Source organism: Geotrypetes seraphini, chromosome 2 (assembly GCF_902459505.1).
Source record: "Geotrypetes seraphini chromosome 2, aGeoSer1.1, whole genome shotgun sequence".
Classification (NCBI taxonomy): domain Eukaryota; kingdom Metazoa; phylum Chordata; class Amphibia; order Gymnophiona; family Dermophiidae; genus Geotrypetes; species Geotrypetes seraphini.
The window spans coordinates 313,683,237-313,702,032 of NC_047085.1; the positions used below are offsets into that span (position 1 = coordinate 313,683,237).

Sequence of the window (18,796 nt, forward strand, 5' to 3'; positions counted from 1 at the left end):
ACCCGCCGGGTTTGACACCCCCGAGGTCGGACGGACCCCCAAACAGGGCCCGCCCAAGCTCTGTCCGGCCAAAAACAGGGACTAGAAACCCCCTAAACAAATTCCAACAGCCCTACCAAGGGAGATGGGTACAGATCACTCAACACCTGCTGGAGACTGAAAGAAGACTGAGGTAAATAGAGAAGGGAGTATATTATATACTGTCCCACAGTTTTGTTTTCAGTCTCCACCTGCTGGTCATGATTGGATATATACCCATTCGTAAAGATTAACCTCTACTGGTCTGGAGAGTGCTAAAGAACAGCCACTAGTGTTTCATTGACTCTCTCAATCAATAAAATATTATTTGACACTTTTAGCTGATGCAAACCCACTATAGCGCTGAAAAATTCACATGGCCTCACATGTCTACCAAAAACAATTTAGTAGCGGGGATGAGAGGAAGCCATACCTCCTCTTAAATTCTGAAATAATCTACAAACACAATATTTTAACTATGTTTATTAAACTAGCGGTATTGTGCAATAATATGGAATGAAATCTACAAGTATGTTTAATTACATGACATACTGCCCTTCGCCAGCTATTCCATCAGCTGATCAAGTCTCGACCCTTTCTCCCAGTCTGTCTCGTCTCTCAACCTTTACCCTAGTCATTTTCTTAACCTCCCCTCTTCACCTTCAGTCCACCTCTTCACTCAGTCCTTTCAACCTTCAGCCAATTTCTGGTCTCAGAATCCTGAGCTTTCCTATCTGGAGTTGAAGAACAGAAAAAACCTTACTAAGTGGAAGTTGCAAACTCTGAAGATAATTCATCAGCTGTTACAACTCTCCATGGTGCCTGCTAGAAGTTTTTCCTTGCCAGTGCAGTCCTGTGTCAATACCCTGTCTCAGTATCTCTTTCATGTGCTTATTCCATTGTACTCTTGTCCCTCTGATAATCATGGGGAGAGGGGCAGGAGCAAACTCTCAACCCCTGCTCTAATAGAAGCTGAAAATAAGACTCTGGCATGCAGCAGTGCCCCAAGCCAGAAATGCACCCTGTGAAGCATGTCCCCAACCACTCCTACCCTGCCCTCTATTTCATACTCAAGCAAGAGAAGCCAATGGACAGGGCACAGTTTTGGTACCATTGGTTCCCTTGAACTTTTTGTGGCAGCATGTCTCACTACAGCCCTATTGGCAAACACACTCAGTCCTCATTTCCTGTCAGAACGACTTCAAATGTAAGCTATGGTTACATTTTCTTAGAAGCATGTTACATTTTCTATAAGTTGTAAGTTATTGATTCTGTAGCTTTGTGTCTTTGATCCTGTAGGCCTAAAAACCTTCTTATTCTGTGACGCGTTTACCAGTGCTTAGACTTATCTTCTTTCCTTTTTCCTCCTAAGGAACCAACCGCTTTAATAAAGCGACCCCACCCCATATGTTTTATCCCAATCCCTCTATCTCCTTTTTCTTCTTAAATATGTAACTTTTCCCCTCCCCTCCCATTTATCCTCACTCTCTAGTTTGTCCTGTCAATATTATTCATGTCCACACTATATATTTAATATACCAATTATTTTACCTTTAAATTTTTAGCCTTCCTATTTTTTAAATTCTATTGTTAACCGGCCAGATATTTGTTTGATGGTCGGTATATTAAAATTAATAAACTTGAAACTTGTTATTGACTCTGCAGCGTACGTATCTCTGTTCCTGAAAACTCTGTGTATATATCCTTGTAACCTGTTCTGGGCTCCTGGGGAGGACGGGCTATAAAAATGATTGAATGAATGAATAAATAAATAAATAAATGGTCCTGGAAAGTTGCTGATTGGTCATTACTTGGTTATTATCTAAAACCCATAATTCTCCCTTAAAATTTTATCTCATCGTTTAATCTATTACTTCAAATTTGAAATGTAATTCTTGTTTTAGTTTGGATGTAATCCGCCTTGAACTGCAAGGTAATGGCGGAATAGAAATCACTAATGTAATGTAATGTTATTTTCAGGTTCAGCCACTTCATTGGTTAGGATGATTTATTTCCCCATCCCAACTAAGCTACACACCTCACAAGTTGGCTCTGCAGAAATGGCTGTGTACTTGCTTTTAAAATTTCATCAGGACCCTACTGTAACCCCATAATTTCAACTCTGATGTTCAGGCTAGTGGAAACTTTTTTTTGTTTTTAAATGGAATGGTTTTTACTTACAGCAGGTCTAACAGTCTTGGACACAAGAGAACTATTTCATCCTTTGACAATCATTTTTGGCCATGTAGAATTGTTATTACATAGTGGCTGATTGAAATTGATTTGAATATACATCCTGTTTAATTCAGAGTTTATGTTTTAGCTTCTACAGAATATGGTCTGTATTTAAATAACCATTGGTTTGTGATCATATGGATAGATTTAGTATACTACCCAAGTGTTATTTTGTGATTCATGAATTAGTGTTGTTTGCCATTGATCATATTTCTGTATAATTTTGTGTTTGGTACTCAATATCAATATTGAGCTTCTGGGAAAATGGGAAAGAAAACATTTTTCCTCAACTTAGATTCACCAGACTAATCTGTCTCCAGAATCCCTGGGGGCACCTATGCTTCTGATGTTATTTCCTACTTCATCTATAAATAGCCCCACAACAGAACTTGTGTCTCATTTTTGCTTCCAAGAGAAAAAGCAAAAATGAGTCAGAGGCTAAAGGGCCAGGATAGCAACACTTTCAACTAGACACCTTGTTTCTGTCAGCTATTTTTTTTTTGGGGGGGCGGCAAGGATATCCTTAGAAACATCACAATGCACTATTTTCCGTTTCCTGCTGCCCAGAAAGTGACCTGAAATTAAATGTTCAGCATCAAGTCTCATCCATCATTGATCTGTTCAGTCATCTAGACCAGTGTTTTTCAACCTTTTTACACCTATGGACCGGCAGAAATAAAATAATTATTCTGTGGACCGGCATCGGTCCGTAGACCGGCGGTTGAAGAACACAGGGCTAAGTTGTGGGCCTGACCCCGCCCATCTCTACCCAATCTCTACCCCAGACCCTGCCCCCCATAATAGTACTAATTGCACCTTGCACGTCCTGTGCCTCATCTGGAAGCCTTCCCTCTGACGTTGCAACGTCAGAAAGAAGGCTTCCGGTTCAGGCGCACGATGCCCGTAGGAGCCACTGCCCATGGCTTTGTGCACTGAATCAGTTAGGAAGAGGGAGCTGGCTCAAAGATAACGCCGCATCGATCGCACCGTGGACCGGCAGTTGAAGAACACTGTTTTGGGCCTGATGTACGTGCTGGCCCTGTGGACCGGCAGGAAATTTCTGTGGACCGGAACTGGTCCATGGACCGGTGGTTGAAGAACACCGATCTAGATTTTTGCAACTCTCTCTATTATAGCATCAGACAAAAAGACCTCCAGCACCTCCAGCTTATACATAATACATCAAACTAAACCGGTAAGAAAAAAATTTGATCATGTCACCCCACTCTTAAAAGCAGCACATTGGTTACCAGTCTGACATCATTTAATTGAAATCTGTTTTTATTAACAAGAGCGAGCAACAAACCAACAAATGCAAAATGGCAGACAAGAAATTGTATAAAAAAAAAAGGGGGGGGGACTGGACTCTGATGTCCTCCTGGGTTACAAAGGCCCCCCCCCCCCCCCCCCCGGCAGACCCCCCCCTCCCAACATACCCTTCCCCCAAACCCTCCTCCTCTCCCCCCCTTCCCCCCAAATCCAAGAACAAAAAAGGAACCAAGGTCAGACAGGTGGGGTAGGATACAACTGCAGTCTTTTTAAAATGCAATTACGATTCCCTGGAGGTAAAATGTCCAAATAAGGAGACCAAGTACAGACAAAGACTCTGCTTCTGTGGCAAGCCGACATCATTTAAACTATAAATTCTTCTCCTTGTCCACAAAACTTGACAATCACGCTCCCCACCTACTTGGGCAATGTTCTCATTCATTATAAATCTGCTCGTACACTCCACTCACTACAGAATACCTATGACTAAATAGGAACAATATTTTCTCAGTATTAGGTTTAACCTTGTAGAATGCACTTCCCAACAACATAAGACTTGAAACCTCCTTAGATCGCTTTAAATCATCTCTAAAAACATTCCTCTTCAAAGATGTATTCAGTTAAGCTGTTGTCCTCTTACACTCAATTCGGGGCAAACATCCTCTCCAGCTGCAGAACCCTCTACCCCTTTTTCCCTTATCTTGCCCATCAAAATTTTGTAGTTCATTACTGCTTGTTCTTTACTTCTAGCTTTTCTCCTCCAACTTCCCCTCCTTTTCTACAATTTGTAAATTGTAAACCACATTGATGTCATGTGAATTTGCGGTATATCAAGCTAAATAAAACTTGACCTCAGATTTTGGCCTCCTTAAATTTAGGTCCTAATTGAAACCCTGCACCTTTATGTTGCTAAACAGAAAAGCTTATGGAATGCAAGAAAACCAAAAACAGGACTACGTGCACAATGTATTTTCACACCTTTCCCTTCAGCCACACCAATGAGAACTGTACCAACATCAATCATCATGGGGTTCAATATCTGCATCCAGCATTCTGCTAGGTGAAAATCACTTACTATCTACTGAGAGATATTACAGAATGTTTTAAAAGTAGTTTTGGATTGACCAAATACTCGTACCCAGTGAACTGATCATTAAGGGCAGGATTCACTAACCTGCCAGACCGGGCCCGACTAATTCAGTAAACTTTAACATGCAGATGAGAGCAGTCGGAGGAACGCCCCCATCTGCAGGTACGGATCGCGCTATAGCGATCCCCGCGCATGCACAGAAAATCTGAAGATGGTCTGAGCATGCGCAGGACCTCCATGCCGTCGGACTTGATTTTTTTTTTGGGGGGGGGGTTCTCTTCTTCTTAGCGCAGCCAAGGCCGCAAGAAAACCTACAAAAATGCTATTGCTGGACCTCAGGGCCAGCAATAGATTTTTTTTTTTGGCGATCGAGGAACTTTTGGGAGCCCGTGGTTTTAACCCATTTAAGCCCGTGGGTTAAAACCACAGGCTTGTAGTGCGGGGAAGGGTGGAGAGTTGGGGCGGGCAGGCATGTTCGGGTTCAGGGCTGGAAGGCAGGCACAGCAAGAGATCGGGGCTGACAGGGCAGAGAGCAAGGCTGCAGAAGGCAGAGCAGTTGCAAAGGGCTTCAGCAGTCACTTTTTGCGAGTACAGTCGGATAGGAAAAAAAGTTTAGTGAATTGTGTCCCTGCCTACATTTGCATGGCTTTGCCCTCATTTGCATGCGCAGATCGGAGGATGATCGGAAGACAGGTAAGTGAATCGGGCCGGGGTTGCTAAGGGGTTGCAAACCGATCGGTACACGATCAGTTTGCTTTGTGACTCTAGCCCTAACTGTCTTGAAGCCTTGCATAAATCAGATTATACTTCCCCTCAGTCACTATTCTGCTAACACATTAGCTAACTCATTAAAATCTTCACACCAACCTTTGGTACTAGATGGGACAGCTGCTGAACATCGAGTGAGTCTACCTCTTCCCCTGACACAGACTGGGAGCCTTTGGAATACAAGCCCAGGCGACTTGCTGCAGAACAGAAATAAATGGGTCATTGTACATTTCATTACACATTATCATATATTTATCAAATCCACTCAGTTCTGACTGCTCCTTTGTAACTTAACCTACTCAAAGTTGTAACACATCACCATGTCCATATCATTCTTTGCATCAGTAATACAGCCAACTGACAATAAATAAGCCAAATATTTTATAGAATACAATACAGTACCTTATAGACCACAATTTTCTGCAAGTAATCTATGCATTTACAATAAGAGTTAGATCACAATGTAGGAGAGTTGGTTTTAGAAGGAATGATAAGAATGAAGAACAGCTTTGCAAGGTAAACTAGATAAACTGATCAAAGTGACAAAAGTAAATTTGTTTCTCCCCCTCCCCTGCCCATTCTGTCGCTTTGGGGACAATTCAACAGTATAATCAGGTGTTTACATTTACATGTGCATCACATGCATAAATATAAGGAATACTGGTATGCATACTTGCACACAAATATCCTGCCTAAGCACTATTCTCTGAAGCACACCTAAGTGGCTTACTAAGTAGAGAGCTGCACGGGGACGACGGGAATCCCGCAGGTTCCCCCTTCAGGTCATGGGGATCCCGTGGGGACGCCCCCTGGGGTTGCGGGGATCCCATAGGGATGCCTCCTAGGGTCGCGGGGATCCTGCGGGGTTCAATGCAACTCGAGCTGCGAGGCTCTCTTCTTTTTCCTACCTGCCCAGCCGCAGCACACAGCCGACCGGAAGTTTTCCCCGATGTTAACGCTGATGTCGGAGGGAGGGCTTAAGCAAAGCCCTCCCTCCCTCCGACGTCAGCACTGACATCGGGGAAGACTTCCAGTCGGCTGTGTGTGCTGGGGCAGTGCAGGCAGGAAATAGAAGACGGGCCTCGCGGCTCAAGCTCCATTTTGCTGGTAATTTGCTTGCAGATGAGGGCTGGGAGGCGGAACACAAAAGGGGGGGAGGGAGTGCGTTTTTGGACACAAGGCATGAACTTGGGAAAGAGGATGGAGGAAGGGAGGGAAAGAGATGCTGAGGTGGGGGAGGGAGTGTGTTTTTGGACACAAGGCATGAACTTGGGAAAGAGGATGGAGGAAGGGCCGGAAAGAGATGCTGAGGTGGGGGAGGGAGTGCATTTTTGGACACAAGGCATGAACTTGGGAAAGAGGATGGAGGAAGGGCCCGAAAGAGATGCTGAGGTGGGTGAGGGAATGCGTTTTTGGACACAGAAGGCATGAACTTTGGAGAGAGAAAGGGAGGGAAAGAGATGGTTGTGTACACGGGAATGGAAGAAAGGAGAATTTTTGGTCATAGGGAGGGAGGGAGGTATAGATGAGAGGGAGAAGTAATATGGTGGATAGGGAACAGTGGGACAGATTGAAATGGATGCAAGGGGGAGGAATGTTGGACATAGTGATAAAGGGAATGGAGGGAGAGATGTGGCATGGTGCTGGAGAGGGGTGATAGAAGGAGAAATGTTGGGCATGGGGCTGGTGGGCAGGCACGAAAGATGAGAAAAGGATAAATGCTGGACCATGGTAGTAGGAACCAATGGACAGCAACAGAAGAATTTACAGAAGATGGAAAGTGAAAAAATGAAACTGGGTCCAAATTTATGGGGGAAAAAAAGTCTCCAGACAACAAAGGTAAAAAACAGAATTTATTGACTAAAATGTTAGCTTTGGGAAATGTACCGTATTTGCCGGCGTATAAGATGACTTTTCAGTACCTTAAAATCCTCCCCAAAGTCGGGGGTCGTCTTATACGCCGGGTACTGTTTACATGCCCTTACTTTACATGCCCTAACATCTCCTTCCTTACCTCCTTACGGTGCTTACGGTACTAGTAAACCTGCCGGGACATCAGCGGGGCCATGGCGGGACATCAGTGTGACAAGGGTGCCAGCTCCTTCATCCTGCGCAGCGGGAAGCAGCGGCGCTCTGGCCCCACCCCTTTTCTCTTTACTACGTCTCTCGCACATGCGGCCGTGTGTGGAGTCTAGCCCTTAAGGAAGTTGCGGGGGCGAACAGGAGGCTTTTGAAGGCTTTTAAAGGGAAACTGTCATGCCAGCAAACTTGCTAGGGACTTGCCCGGCACTTGCTCTCTCCCTCTATGTGTTATCTTCCTTCTATCATTGACAGTTTCAGTTTGGTTAACAGTTTAGAAAACAAATAGCATGGCAGCTCCCATGGGTTTATTGTTCTATTCAGCTTTAGTGAATTAATTAAAATTGTTGAAATAAATTCTGATGTTCTTTTAAGTTTTATTTGTTGTGCAGAAGGTGTGCGGAAGAAGGGGTAGTCTTATATGGCGAGTATATAACAAACTCTATATTTTAACTGTAAAAGTTGGGGGGTCGTCTTATACGCCCAGTCGTCTTATATGCCGGCAAATACGGTATATAGCAGATGTCTTTGTATTGTGTTCAAAAGAAAAGGAAATGCATTTCTGGTTTTATTTCTACAGTGTTTAAGTACTTGCTGACCCTTGCTGTGACTGGTGGGGATCCCCAAGCACCGCCAACAGAGGACCTCCTGTAGAGACGGCCAGAACTCCCCTCCACCAAGCACAGCAGTCACTGGCAGCATCCATGAGCCACTGAGATGCCAGCATCTGTGACTCAGGGACGCTACTGCTGCCTGCCAAGCTTGGCAAAAGGGACCCCCGGCCAACTGCAAAGGAAGTCCTCAGCTGACAACTTGGGGGGTTCTTATCAGCTGAGTATTTATATTTTATATTTACATTAGAGGCTCTGGTAGAAACCCGTTTACAAAGTATGTATTCTTCCCAATTAATATTCCCAAATTAATAAAGTCTCTTTGCTCATTTGTAAATGGGTCTCTACCAGAGCCTTTAATTCAGTAGCATAATTAAATGAAATAATTATTTCTGAAGTTTACAGGGACGGGCGGGGACGGAGGGGATTCCTCACGGGGACGGGTGGGATTTCTGTCCCCGCACAACTCTCTATTACTAAGTAAATGCAAAGGGGGCATATGGTTATCTTTGATATATCATCTTTCCTCTGCAGTTATCAAAGCAGTTTATATTTTATAGTAAGCAGGCACTCTAAGTATCTAACCATATCTGTCCCTGCAGACTCACAATCTAACCATGGGGCTCATTTTCAAAAAAGATAGATGTCCAAAAGATAGCATAATCTTACTAGTCAAAATGTCCAAGTGGGCATTCTCAAAACAGACTTTCTAGATGTCTTTCTGGTCATTTTGTCTCCAGTGCATCTAAATCTTAAGGGGAGGGGGTGTGATAGAGGTGTCTTTTGGGTGGGCTTAGGACTTGGATGCTCAGCAGAGATAATCAAACCTTTAAAAAAAAAAAAAACCCAACAAACATCCAGGGCTTTTTTCTTTTTTTAGACATTTGGAGCTAGACCTCTTTTAAAAGCATCTAAATGCTAAAAAGGTCCTCAGACTGACCAGATGACTACTGAAGGTTGAAGGCATGACTCCCCTTACACCCCCAGTGGTCACCGACCCCCTCCCACTACCCAAAGATGTAAACAAACAAACAAAAAACCCTGTCCAGCTGTATGACAGATTCACATGGCTCTCATACATCGGCACAGCAGAGCAGAAAGGCACTCTAAGGATTACTGCAGAGAATGTCATATTAAAAGTCCCAGGTACAGATGTCACTATATCTTGCTTATATTGTATGGTGAGCCCTCCAAAACCTACTGTACCTAAATGAAGATGACACCTACAGGCATAAGGGCTATTGTTGTGGTGTATAGGTCGGTATAGTACGTTTTGGGTGGATTTTGAAGAGCTCACCATATAACATTAGCAAGCTATATTGACAGCTATACCTGGTACTTTTAATACAATGTTTCCCTGTTAATGAAAAATGCCCATTGGCTCCCTATCCGCCGTCATAGAATCACTTTCAAAGTTGCATTACTTACTTTTAAAACACTTCAATCCAGAGAACCGTCCTTCATTGATAAATTACTTATTCCTCATACCCCACTTAGAACACTCAGATCTTCTTCCCAAAACTTACTTTTCGTGCCTACTCTTAAAACATTTGGCACTCGCTGCGTCACCTGTTTCACCATAACTGCTCCCCTCTCTTGGAATGCTCTCCCCCCTTACATTAGAGAGGAAGCCAGCCTAAATAAATTTAAGGGAGCTCTTAAAGCTTTTTAATATAGAGACTTTTTTGAACAATGATATAATCTCCTACCGTGTTTCCCCCATTATAGGACCTCCTCCTTTAGTAAGACACCCCCCTTTTTTTCCCCACCTGGGAAATATAAGGCCCCCCCCAAAAATAAGGCACTATTTGGCAAGCACCCCCACAGCCTCCCGACCACCCCCATCATGTAGAAGCTCCTACCGGTGTCCTGCTGCTTCCTCTAGGCGGTCCCGACACGATCGGGGCAAGAGGGAGCTCAAGCCCTCTTGCCCCAGCCAACCGCGGCACCCCCGACACGATCGGGGCAAGAGGGAACCCAAGCCCTCTTGCCCCCCCCCGACTCCCCGACACTATCGGGGCAAAAGGGAGCCCAAGCCCTCTTGCCTCGCCGACTCCCCAACTCCCCGACAATATCGGGCCAGGAGGGAGCCCAAGTCCTCCTGGCCCTGGCGACCCCTCCCCCCCCCCCCGCTAGTTGTTCGGGCCAGGAGGGAGCCCAAACCCTCCTGGCCACGGCGACCCCCTACCCCCATCCCGCACTACATTACGGGCAGGAGGGATCCCAGGCCCTCCTGCCCTCGATGCAAACCCCCCTCCCTCCAACGACCGCCCCCCCCAAGAACCTCCGACCGCCCCCCCAGCCGACCCGCGCCCCCCCTGGCCGACCCCCCCGACCCCCCCACCCCCCTTCCCCGTACCTTTCTGTAGTTGGCCGGACAGACGGGAACCAAACCCGCCTTTCCGGCAGGCAGCCAACGACGGAATGAGGCCGGATTGGCCCATCCGTCCCAAAGCTCTGCCTACTGGTGGGGCCTAAGGCGCCTGGACAAATCAGAATAGGCCCGGGAGCCTTAGGTCCCACCTGGGGGCGGGGCCTGAGGCACATGGGCCCAACCCGACCATGTGCCCAAGGCCCCGCCCCCAGGAGGGACCTAAGGTTCCCGGGCCTATTCTGATTGGCCCAGGCGCCTTAGGCCCCACCAGTAGGCGAGCTTTGGGACGGATGGGCCAATACGGCCTCATTCCGTCATTGGCTGCCTGCCGGACAGGCGGGTTTGGCTCCCGTTTGTCCGGCCAACTACAGAAAGGTACGGGGAAGGGGGGTGGGGGTGTCATGGGGGTCGGCCAGGGGGGTCGCGGGTCGGCTGGGGGGGCAGTCGAAGGTTCTTGGGAGGGGGCGGTCGTTGGGGGGAGGGGGGTTTGCGTCGAGGGCAGGAGGGCCTGGGATCCCTCCTGCCCGTAATGTAGTGCGGGGTGGGGGTAGGGGGGTCGCCGTGGCCAGGAGGGTTTGGGCTCCCTCCTGGACCGAACAACTAGCGGGGGGGGGGGGCCAGGGCCAGGAGGACTTGGGCTCCCTCCTGGCCCGATATTGTCAGGGAGTTGGGGAGTCGGCGGGGCAAGAGGGCTTGGGCTCCCTTTTGCCCCGATAGTGTCGCGGAGTCGGGGGGCAAGAGGGCTTAAGCTCCCTCTTGCCCCGATCGTGTCGGGGGTGCCGCGGTTGGCTGGGGCAAGAGGGCTTGAGCTCCCTCTTGCCCCGATTGTGTCGGGGAGTCGGGGGGGCAAGTGAGCTTGAGCTCCCTCTTGCCCCGATCGTGTCGGGGAGTCGGGACCGCCAAGAGGTAGCAGCAGGACACCGGTATAAGCTTGTACATGATGGGGGGGGGTCGGGAAGCTGTGGGGGTGCGAGCGGTCCTTCAGAGTGGGGGTGCGGGTACGGGTGGGAGTGCGTGCGAGCGGTCCTTCGGGGTGGGGGTGCGAGCGGTCCTGCGGGGGGGGGGGGTGAATCGGACGTCGGGGGGGGGGCATCAGGCTTTCAGGGTGGGGACAGGACTTCAAGGGGGAGAGGAGAGTCGGGGCGGACGACGGGAGAGTCGGACGGCGACGGGAGAGTCGGGCAGCATGCGCGGTATACGGGTGTGCGCGGTATATAAAAATTTCTGTACATAAATTTGTGTTTTTCGCGCGCTATACCCGTGTGCGCGTTTTACACGGGTGCGCGTTATCTACGTGAAAATATGGTACTTGTAGTGATACCGTACATAGTGATGCTGCCATCTAGTGTTTTAAAAGCAAACTGCAAATCTGTATCTGATCTGTACGGTATGTGGAGGATGCTGTTTTCTAACAGATTTGAAAGCTGATTTCAAGTTCAAACTTTACAAGTGTACATTTACCGTGTTACAGACACATTTCCAAAAACGTTAGCTTGCCATGTAAAAGGTAAATAAAAATTGGCATGCAAATCCTTTAAACCAGATTGTTAACTGTAAAATCAAAAATCTGGTTTAAAGGATTTGCATGCCAATTTTTATTTACCTTTTACATGGCAAGCTAACGTTTTTCTCTCCATACTGTTAAGATGGTAACCGCCCATCCCCCTGATTCTCTTGTGCCATTTTGATTCCCCCCTCTGATGCCCTCTGTATCATTTTAAAAGATCACCCCCCCCCCACCCAGGATACCCTAGTGCCATTTTTTATTCTTTTACCCTTAGGCATGGCCACAAAAAGAAAAAGCTACTCTGTGGAGTACAAGAGGAGAATCGTGGAAGATTCTTGGGGCCAAAATCTTGCTGCTTTCTGCAAAGAAAAAATGTTGAATATACGATTGCTCCGCAAGTGGCGAGCAGAGTATGGTAAACTAGTTGAACAAGTGGAAAAGGGAAATTCTAACAAACGCAAGTGTGGATCAGGTAGGAAACCAATATTTTCTGAGCTGGAAGATCTGATCTGTGAATGGGTTGTTGACAGGAGAACAAAGGCTTTGGTTGTGAATAGGGCTCATATTCAAGAATTCGCCCTTGCAATGGCGCCACAGTTTAACATAGCCTCTGAAAATTTCAAAGCATCACAACACTGGCTGGATAATTTCCTTCAGAGAAGTGAATTGTCTTTAAGAAGATCCACGACATTGTTTAGGCTGGAAGATGCTCAAGTGATTAAGTGAGCACTTGCATTCAAGTCCTTTATTGATGAGATTGACTTCTCTAAATACAAGCTTTCCAACATGATTGCTATGGATGAAACTGCAGTGTTTATGGGCCATTCATCTCAAACAACAATTGAACAGCGGGGTGCCTCCTCAGTGTACATTCCCTCCACTGCTTATGAAAGTGCACGTGTGACCTGTATTTTGGCAATTCGTCTGGATGGCACTAAAGTCCTACCTCTAATAATTTCTAAGGGCAAGAAGGAAAAGATTGAACGTGTTTCAGGAATTTTTGTCCTTGAAACTGAAAAAGCCTGGGCCACACAAGCTGTTATAAGAAAGTGGGTAGATTTAATGCTGCCACTTGTTATGCGAGGAGGTCAAAGAGGTCTGCTAGTCTGGGATGCAGCTAGCACTCACCGTGCTAAAGATATGAAGTCATTTCTTCATGAAAGAAAAATAGATCAAATAATGATTCCTGCGGGAATGACGGCCTATCTCCAGACCCTTGATATTGCAATCAACAAGCCATTCAAGGACAATCTGCGCATGGAAATTAATGACTACATTGAAAATAGAATGGAGAGAAATCAGCGTGGAAACTTTGTGAAACCTAAACTGCAAGAGGTTGTGACCTGGGTGAAGAATTCATGGGATAAAATCACTGGCAGTTGCATTGAACATGCATTACGAGCAGGCTACCTTGATAAGAAGTACTCATTTGAGGACACTGCTATTGCTAAACATGAGAGATTTGGTCCACTGATTGTGAAAGAAATGGAGTCCCAAGTAATTGACCTGGAACCTCAGGGTGTGAGTTATTATGATGATGTTCCAGAAGATGATGACTTGATTGTCATTGATTAAATGTGTAAATGTATCATACTGTAAACTGTTATACAATAAATGTTTTTCTGGTTTGTGATACAGTTTTTTCTAGTTTGTGATGACCTGTACCATATACAGGTAATAAATGTCTTTTTTTCAGCAATAAATGTGTACTGTATTCTTCTTCATGGAAAAATAAGACATCCCCCTGAAAATAAGACCTTGTGCATATTTTGGAGTTTTTAAAAATATAAGACAGTGTCATATATTCGGGGAAACAGGGTACTTTCCTCTCTCTCCATTCCATGCGGATATTCAACAGCTTGAATAAAACTCCTACCCCCTCCCCATTGTTTTATCTTCTTGTGTTTTCTCTCCATTACTATACCTTATTATAGTTCACTCTTAGTCCTTCCGTCTTTGGAGCCGATATGTATTTTGGTTGTGTACCCCCTGATTTCAAATATTTTGTATAATCGCTTAGTATTACGATAGGCAATAGATCAAATAATCATTAAACTTGAAACTCTGCAGTAATCCTTAAGAGTGCCCTTCTGCTGTGCTCAGGAATGCTCAGCTGTCTGTGAACAGTTTGCTAAGAATGCTGGTTGTTTAGACATCAGAAAAAATTGCTTTTGTGTGCTTTTCATGTAGATGTCTTTATATTCGAGAATAGCCAATAAGGATAGACGTACTAAGGGCCCAAATGTCTAGATAACACATTTTCAAAACAAAAAAAAAAGATGTCTTGAAGTTTTGAAAATGAACATGTTCTCTACTGAATTTCTGGAGGTCTTTACTAAGATGTCCAAACTCAAGACATATTGAAAATGCCCCTCCATGGTACCTGGAACAATGGAGGGTTACGTGACTTGCCCAGGGTCACAAGGAGCAGCGCTGGGATTGAACCCACAGGGTGCTAAGGCAGCAGCTTTAACCACTAGGCCACGCCTCTACTCCTCCACTCCATACACAGAGTTGAAGCATGGACAGGACAAAGACAGGGCACCCACTTACACAAGTAACCTACAGAATATTTATGTTAAGTAATCCCTCGTCGCATTTATGCACCTACAACTATGCTAGCTCTGTGGTTATGTAACTACAAGCACCTTAATGTTAAGCATGCCAATACTAGATTATACTAATATTCTGTAACCAAACCTGGGTGCCCCGATTGCTGTTACAGAATAGGCTATCACCAAGTGGCACTAAGGTGTCTAAATAGAGGTGCCCAGTAATAGAACTGCCTCCTTTATGACGGGGTGCTGAAAAGTTCTCAGCACAAACAACTTCCTAAATTCTGAGCGTTATTTTGTCATGGTAGCTGAAAAAATGCTATGTTTTGACATTATTTCAGATCCTTGATTGAACCATGTCAACAAAAAAAGTGTGGAATTTTCAAGTGTGTAACTCTGAGCCGTCATGAGGTTTCTATTCCTGAAGAAGAAAACGCCAAAGGAAATCCATGAATGTATGATGCAAACATTGAGTGACAAATACCCATCATACTCCACAGTGAAGAAGTGGTATACAAAATTTCAGCATGGAGATTAAGACTGAAGATGTAGCAAGATCTGGAAGGCCTCAAACAATGTCAACTCCTGAACTTGCTGACCATGTCCGTGAACTAATTTTGGCAGATCAGTGAATATCGGCTAAAACAATTGCTAAGACACTACAGATATCCAGAGAACATGCTCTTTGTATAATCCACGAGCAGCTGAGTAAGCAGAAGCTGTCATCCAAATGGGTGGCCAAATGTTTGAATACTGATGAGAAACTATGTTGAGTGGACACTTCCAAGTTGATTTTGCAGCATTTTCAGCAAGCTGGTGCCAACCTTTTTGGAATGACTACGCTTCTCCCTCTGAATCCACAGTTTCAGTATCCGCAGATTCGGTTATTCGTGATTTTTTTAAAAATAGATTTTAATTTTTGGGGCTATTTTTAAGCTCGGGAGCTCACGGCAGCCATTTCCTATGAGTGATCTGCACAGGGCAGGAGCGTAGGAAGATCACTCCTGCCTCGAAAGCCTGCTAGACCACCAGGTAAAGTTCCTGGGAGTCTCATAGGGCTTAAAAGGTAAGGTCTGGGCCGGCCCTAATATTATTCGCGGTTTTTTAATATTCACGGGCCAGCTCTGCCCCTAACCCCCGCAAATATTGAGGGAGAAGTGTAGTTACTGTTGATGAAACATAGTTGCACCACTATGATCCTGAGACAAGACAACATCCATGCAATGGCAGCACTCGGGTTCTCCAAGGCCAAGGAAATTCAAGACCAAAAAGTCAGCAGGAAAGGTAATGGCAACAGTGTTTAGGGATCAGGAAGGGGTTGTGATGACTGACTATCTTCCAAGGGGCCAAACAGTTAACACAAAATACTACTGTAAGTTGCTGCGCCAATTAAAGAAGGCATTAATAGAAAGAGAGGAGAAGGAAGCAGCGGAAAGGAGTTCTCTTTATGCAAGACAATGCACCTGTTCACAAGGCTGGCAAAAGGATGGCTGGAGTTTCAGTGCATAGACCATCCACTCTACTCACCAGATCTTGCTCCATCTGACTATTTTCTGTTTCAAACCTTAAAAAGTTTTTGATAGGGCACCATTTTTTTTTTTTATTATTTATATAGTAAAGAAATAGTACGAATACAGACAAAACAAAAGAACAAAAGTAAAAAAAAAAACAGGTTCAATGGCAAAACAGCAGGATCTGATGCACCTTAGCTCACAGATAGGCCAACAATTTTTTAGCAATTCAGAGGCGATTGCAGCAGCGGAGTAGTATTTCAATTATCAGACATCAGAGAATTTTTGGGAAGGGTTACAGAAACTTCAGACACGATGTGCCAAGTATGTTGAACTTAGGGTTAAATATGTGGAATAACTTGTAAGTTTCATGGCTCCAGGTTATGCCCTTCTTGGGTTGGGCTGAGAACTTTTTGGCATCCCCTCGTATGCTTCTCTTATTTAGCATTGCTTAATCTTGCTTTTCCACATATTTCAGAGCAATTACCAATAACGCAGCAGAGTGAATTCAAGGGTGGACAAGGCCAAAGCAGCCTGTTTAGAATGCTGCTGGCTCGACGCTGCTTAGGGAGGTTATGTAGGGCTCACTTGCAGTCGGCGGGGTTAGGATGGGAGGGAAGGAAGGATGGGGGTTCAGCTGTGGGGGCAGGTGTTTGGGGGGGTGCTTGCTCAAGGGTCCTGCTGCACAAGAAATGGGAGTAAAGGGAAGCTGGGTAAAGGTCCTGCTGCACGAGGGATGGGAAGGAGGGGAGGAAAGATGCTGCACATTTGGGGGAGAAAAAGGAAAGAGGAAGAATTGGGGTGAAGGAGAGGAAGGGAGAGATGATCATGTACATGCCCCAAAATAAGACCTAGTGCATTTTTTGGGCCTAAAATTAATATAAGGCACTGTCTTATTTTCAGGGAAACACGGTAAGTATGCTCTCATTTCAAAGGTGTGTCAACAGCAACTAAAGCAAAGCAGCAAAGAATAAAATAGCTGATCATACATACCAATAGCCACTGCTGTTTCCTGTGAATCTCCAGTAATCATTTTTATTGCAACTCCAGAGCCAATAAGAGTTGAGACTGCTTCTTTCACACCTGTCCTTGGTGGATCAATTATGCCTACTAGCCCAAGAAAAGTCAACTGTCCTAGTTCAGGGCCAGAAGCCAAGGCAAGTACTTCACATTGAATGAAAAAGAAAAAGACAGTAGAATATTAAAACAAAATACTCCTTAGTAATTACAGTACTATATATTTGGATATAAACGGAGATTTTTGGGCCAAAAAAATGGCCCAAATGTGGGGGTCTTGGTTTATATTCGGGTCCTCAGCTTTGTATGACCCCCCCACCCCCACCCCGGACTTGTTACAGGCCTCTTGCAAGCCTGCCTTAAGTCCTGGTGGTCCAACAGTGAGCCAGGACAGGAGCGATCCTTCCCAACCAACTGTTAATCACTCTGCCACCCTCCTGAACCTGTTGCAGGCCTCCCGCATGCCTGATTAAGCCCTGGTGGTCCAGCAGTGAGCCGGGACAGGAGTGGTCCTGTCCCGGCCAACTGTTAATCACCCTGCCTCCCATACCCGTTGCAGGCCTCCTGCACATAATATCCAATTCACCTCACAATCAGTGTTCCCTCTAAGCGGGCGGGTGTTGTGAGCAAACTTTTTTCACTGTGAGCTAAAAATATCGGGCGCCAGCAAGTTATGAGCCAAATAAATATGTTGCTTTCTACCACAGAACTTCCTTACGTTTGTATGGAATCTATCCCCTTTCAACTTTAGAGAGTGCCCTCTCGTTCTCCCTGCCTTAGCTACTAAGTCTATTCCCTTCAGTACCTTGAATGTTTCTATCATGTCCCCTCTCAATCTCCTCTGCTCAAGGGAGAAGAGGCCCAGTTTCTCTAATCTTTCGCTGTACGGCAACTCCTCCAGCCCCTTAACCATACGTGACAAAAAATCAATTCATGTAGCAAATGCTACATTTATCTTTTGGCATGGCCCATCATGTAGCAAATGCTATAACTGATGGGCCATGCCAAAAGATAAATATATATATACTAAAAAATAAAAAATAAAAATAAATATATACTAGGAGTAAAGGGGCATGCAATAAAGCTTTTAAGTAGTAGATTTAAAACAAACCTGGGAAAAAATTTTTCATTCAACATGTAATTAAAAAAAGATTTGGATAATTTCCTTAAAAAATCTGCATGACATTATTAAGATGGACTTAGGAAAGCCCACTGCTTATTCCTAGAATAAACAGCATAAAATCTGTTTTACTCTTTTGCACTGTTGTGCTTTCAGCAAAATGTTTTAAACACAAAAACAGAAAATCACATGCACAGGCATTAGGTCACCCAGGCATCTAGAATTAGCAATCTTGCACAGCCAGCCTATGATTGACAGGAGCTGCCAAATCACATTGAAAAGGATGATAAGGAAGGCAGATAAGAGATGGTGGAAGGAAGACAAAACGAAAAGGCAAGAACAAAACTGAAGTAGAAACGAGCCAAACATACAGTATAGCATACAAAAAATGTATGTTTTCCTTTGGCTTCCAAAAACTGATTGGCATCCAAGTTCCCTAAAGTTTCACACAGTCATCTTCTAATAATGTCACCATATACAGTTGGCTTGCCAGAAATATGTTTAGGATGCCACTGCAACTCTACCAACAGCATATTAACTTAACAGTGTAGCTTCAAAATAACTGCATCTCTATCCTTCCCTCCCCCCTGTGGTTTTTAGCATATCTCTCTTCTCATTTCCTCCACTCAGATCTGATCATTC

At 45.1% G+C, this 18,796-nt stretch overlaps 1 protein-coding gene across 3 annotated transcripts in view; it reads right to left on the reverse strand.

The window, feature by feature from the left end:
- Window positions 1-18,796, reverse strand: part of ATP2C1 (ATPase secretory pathway Ca2+ transporting 1) — a 262,616-nt gene that overhangs the window by 62,403 nt on the left and 181,417 nt on the right. For all 3 annotated transcript variants that reach the window (XM_033930018.1, XM_033930021.1, XM_033930019.1), the window contains 2 exons: window positions 17,011-17,181; window positions 5,480-5,577 (listed from right to left, as the gene is read on the reverse strand). In XM_033930018.1, coding sequence (XP_033785909.1) covers window positions 5,480-5,577; window positions 17,011-17,181 — 269 coding nt within the window. The remainder of the gene's footprint in view (window positions 1-5,479; window positions 5,578-17,010; window positions 17,182-18,796) is intronic.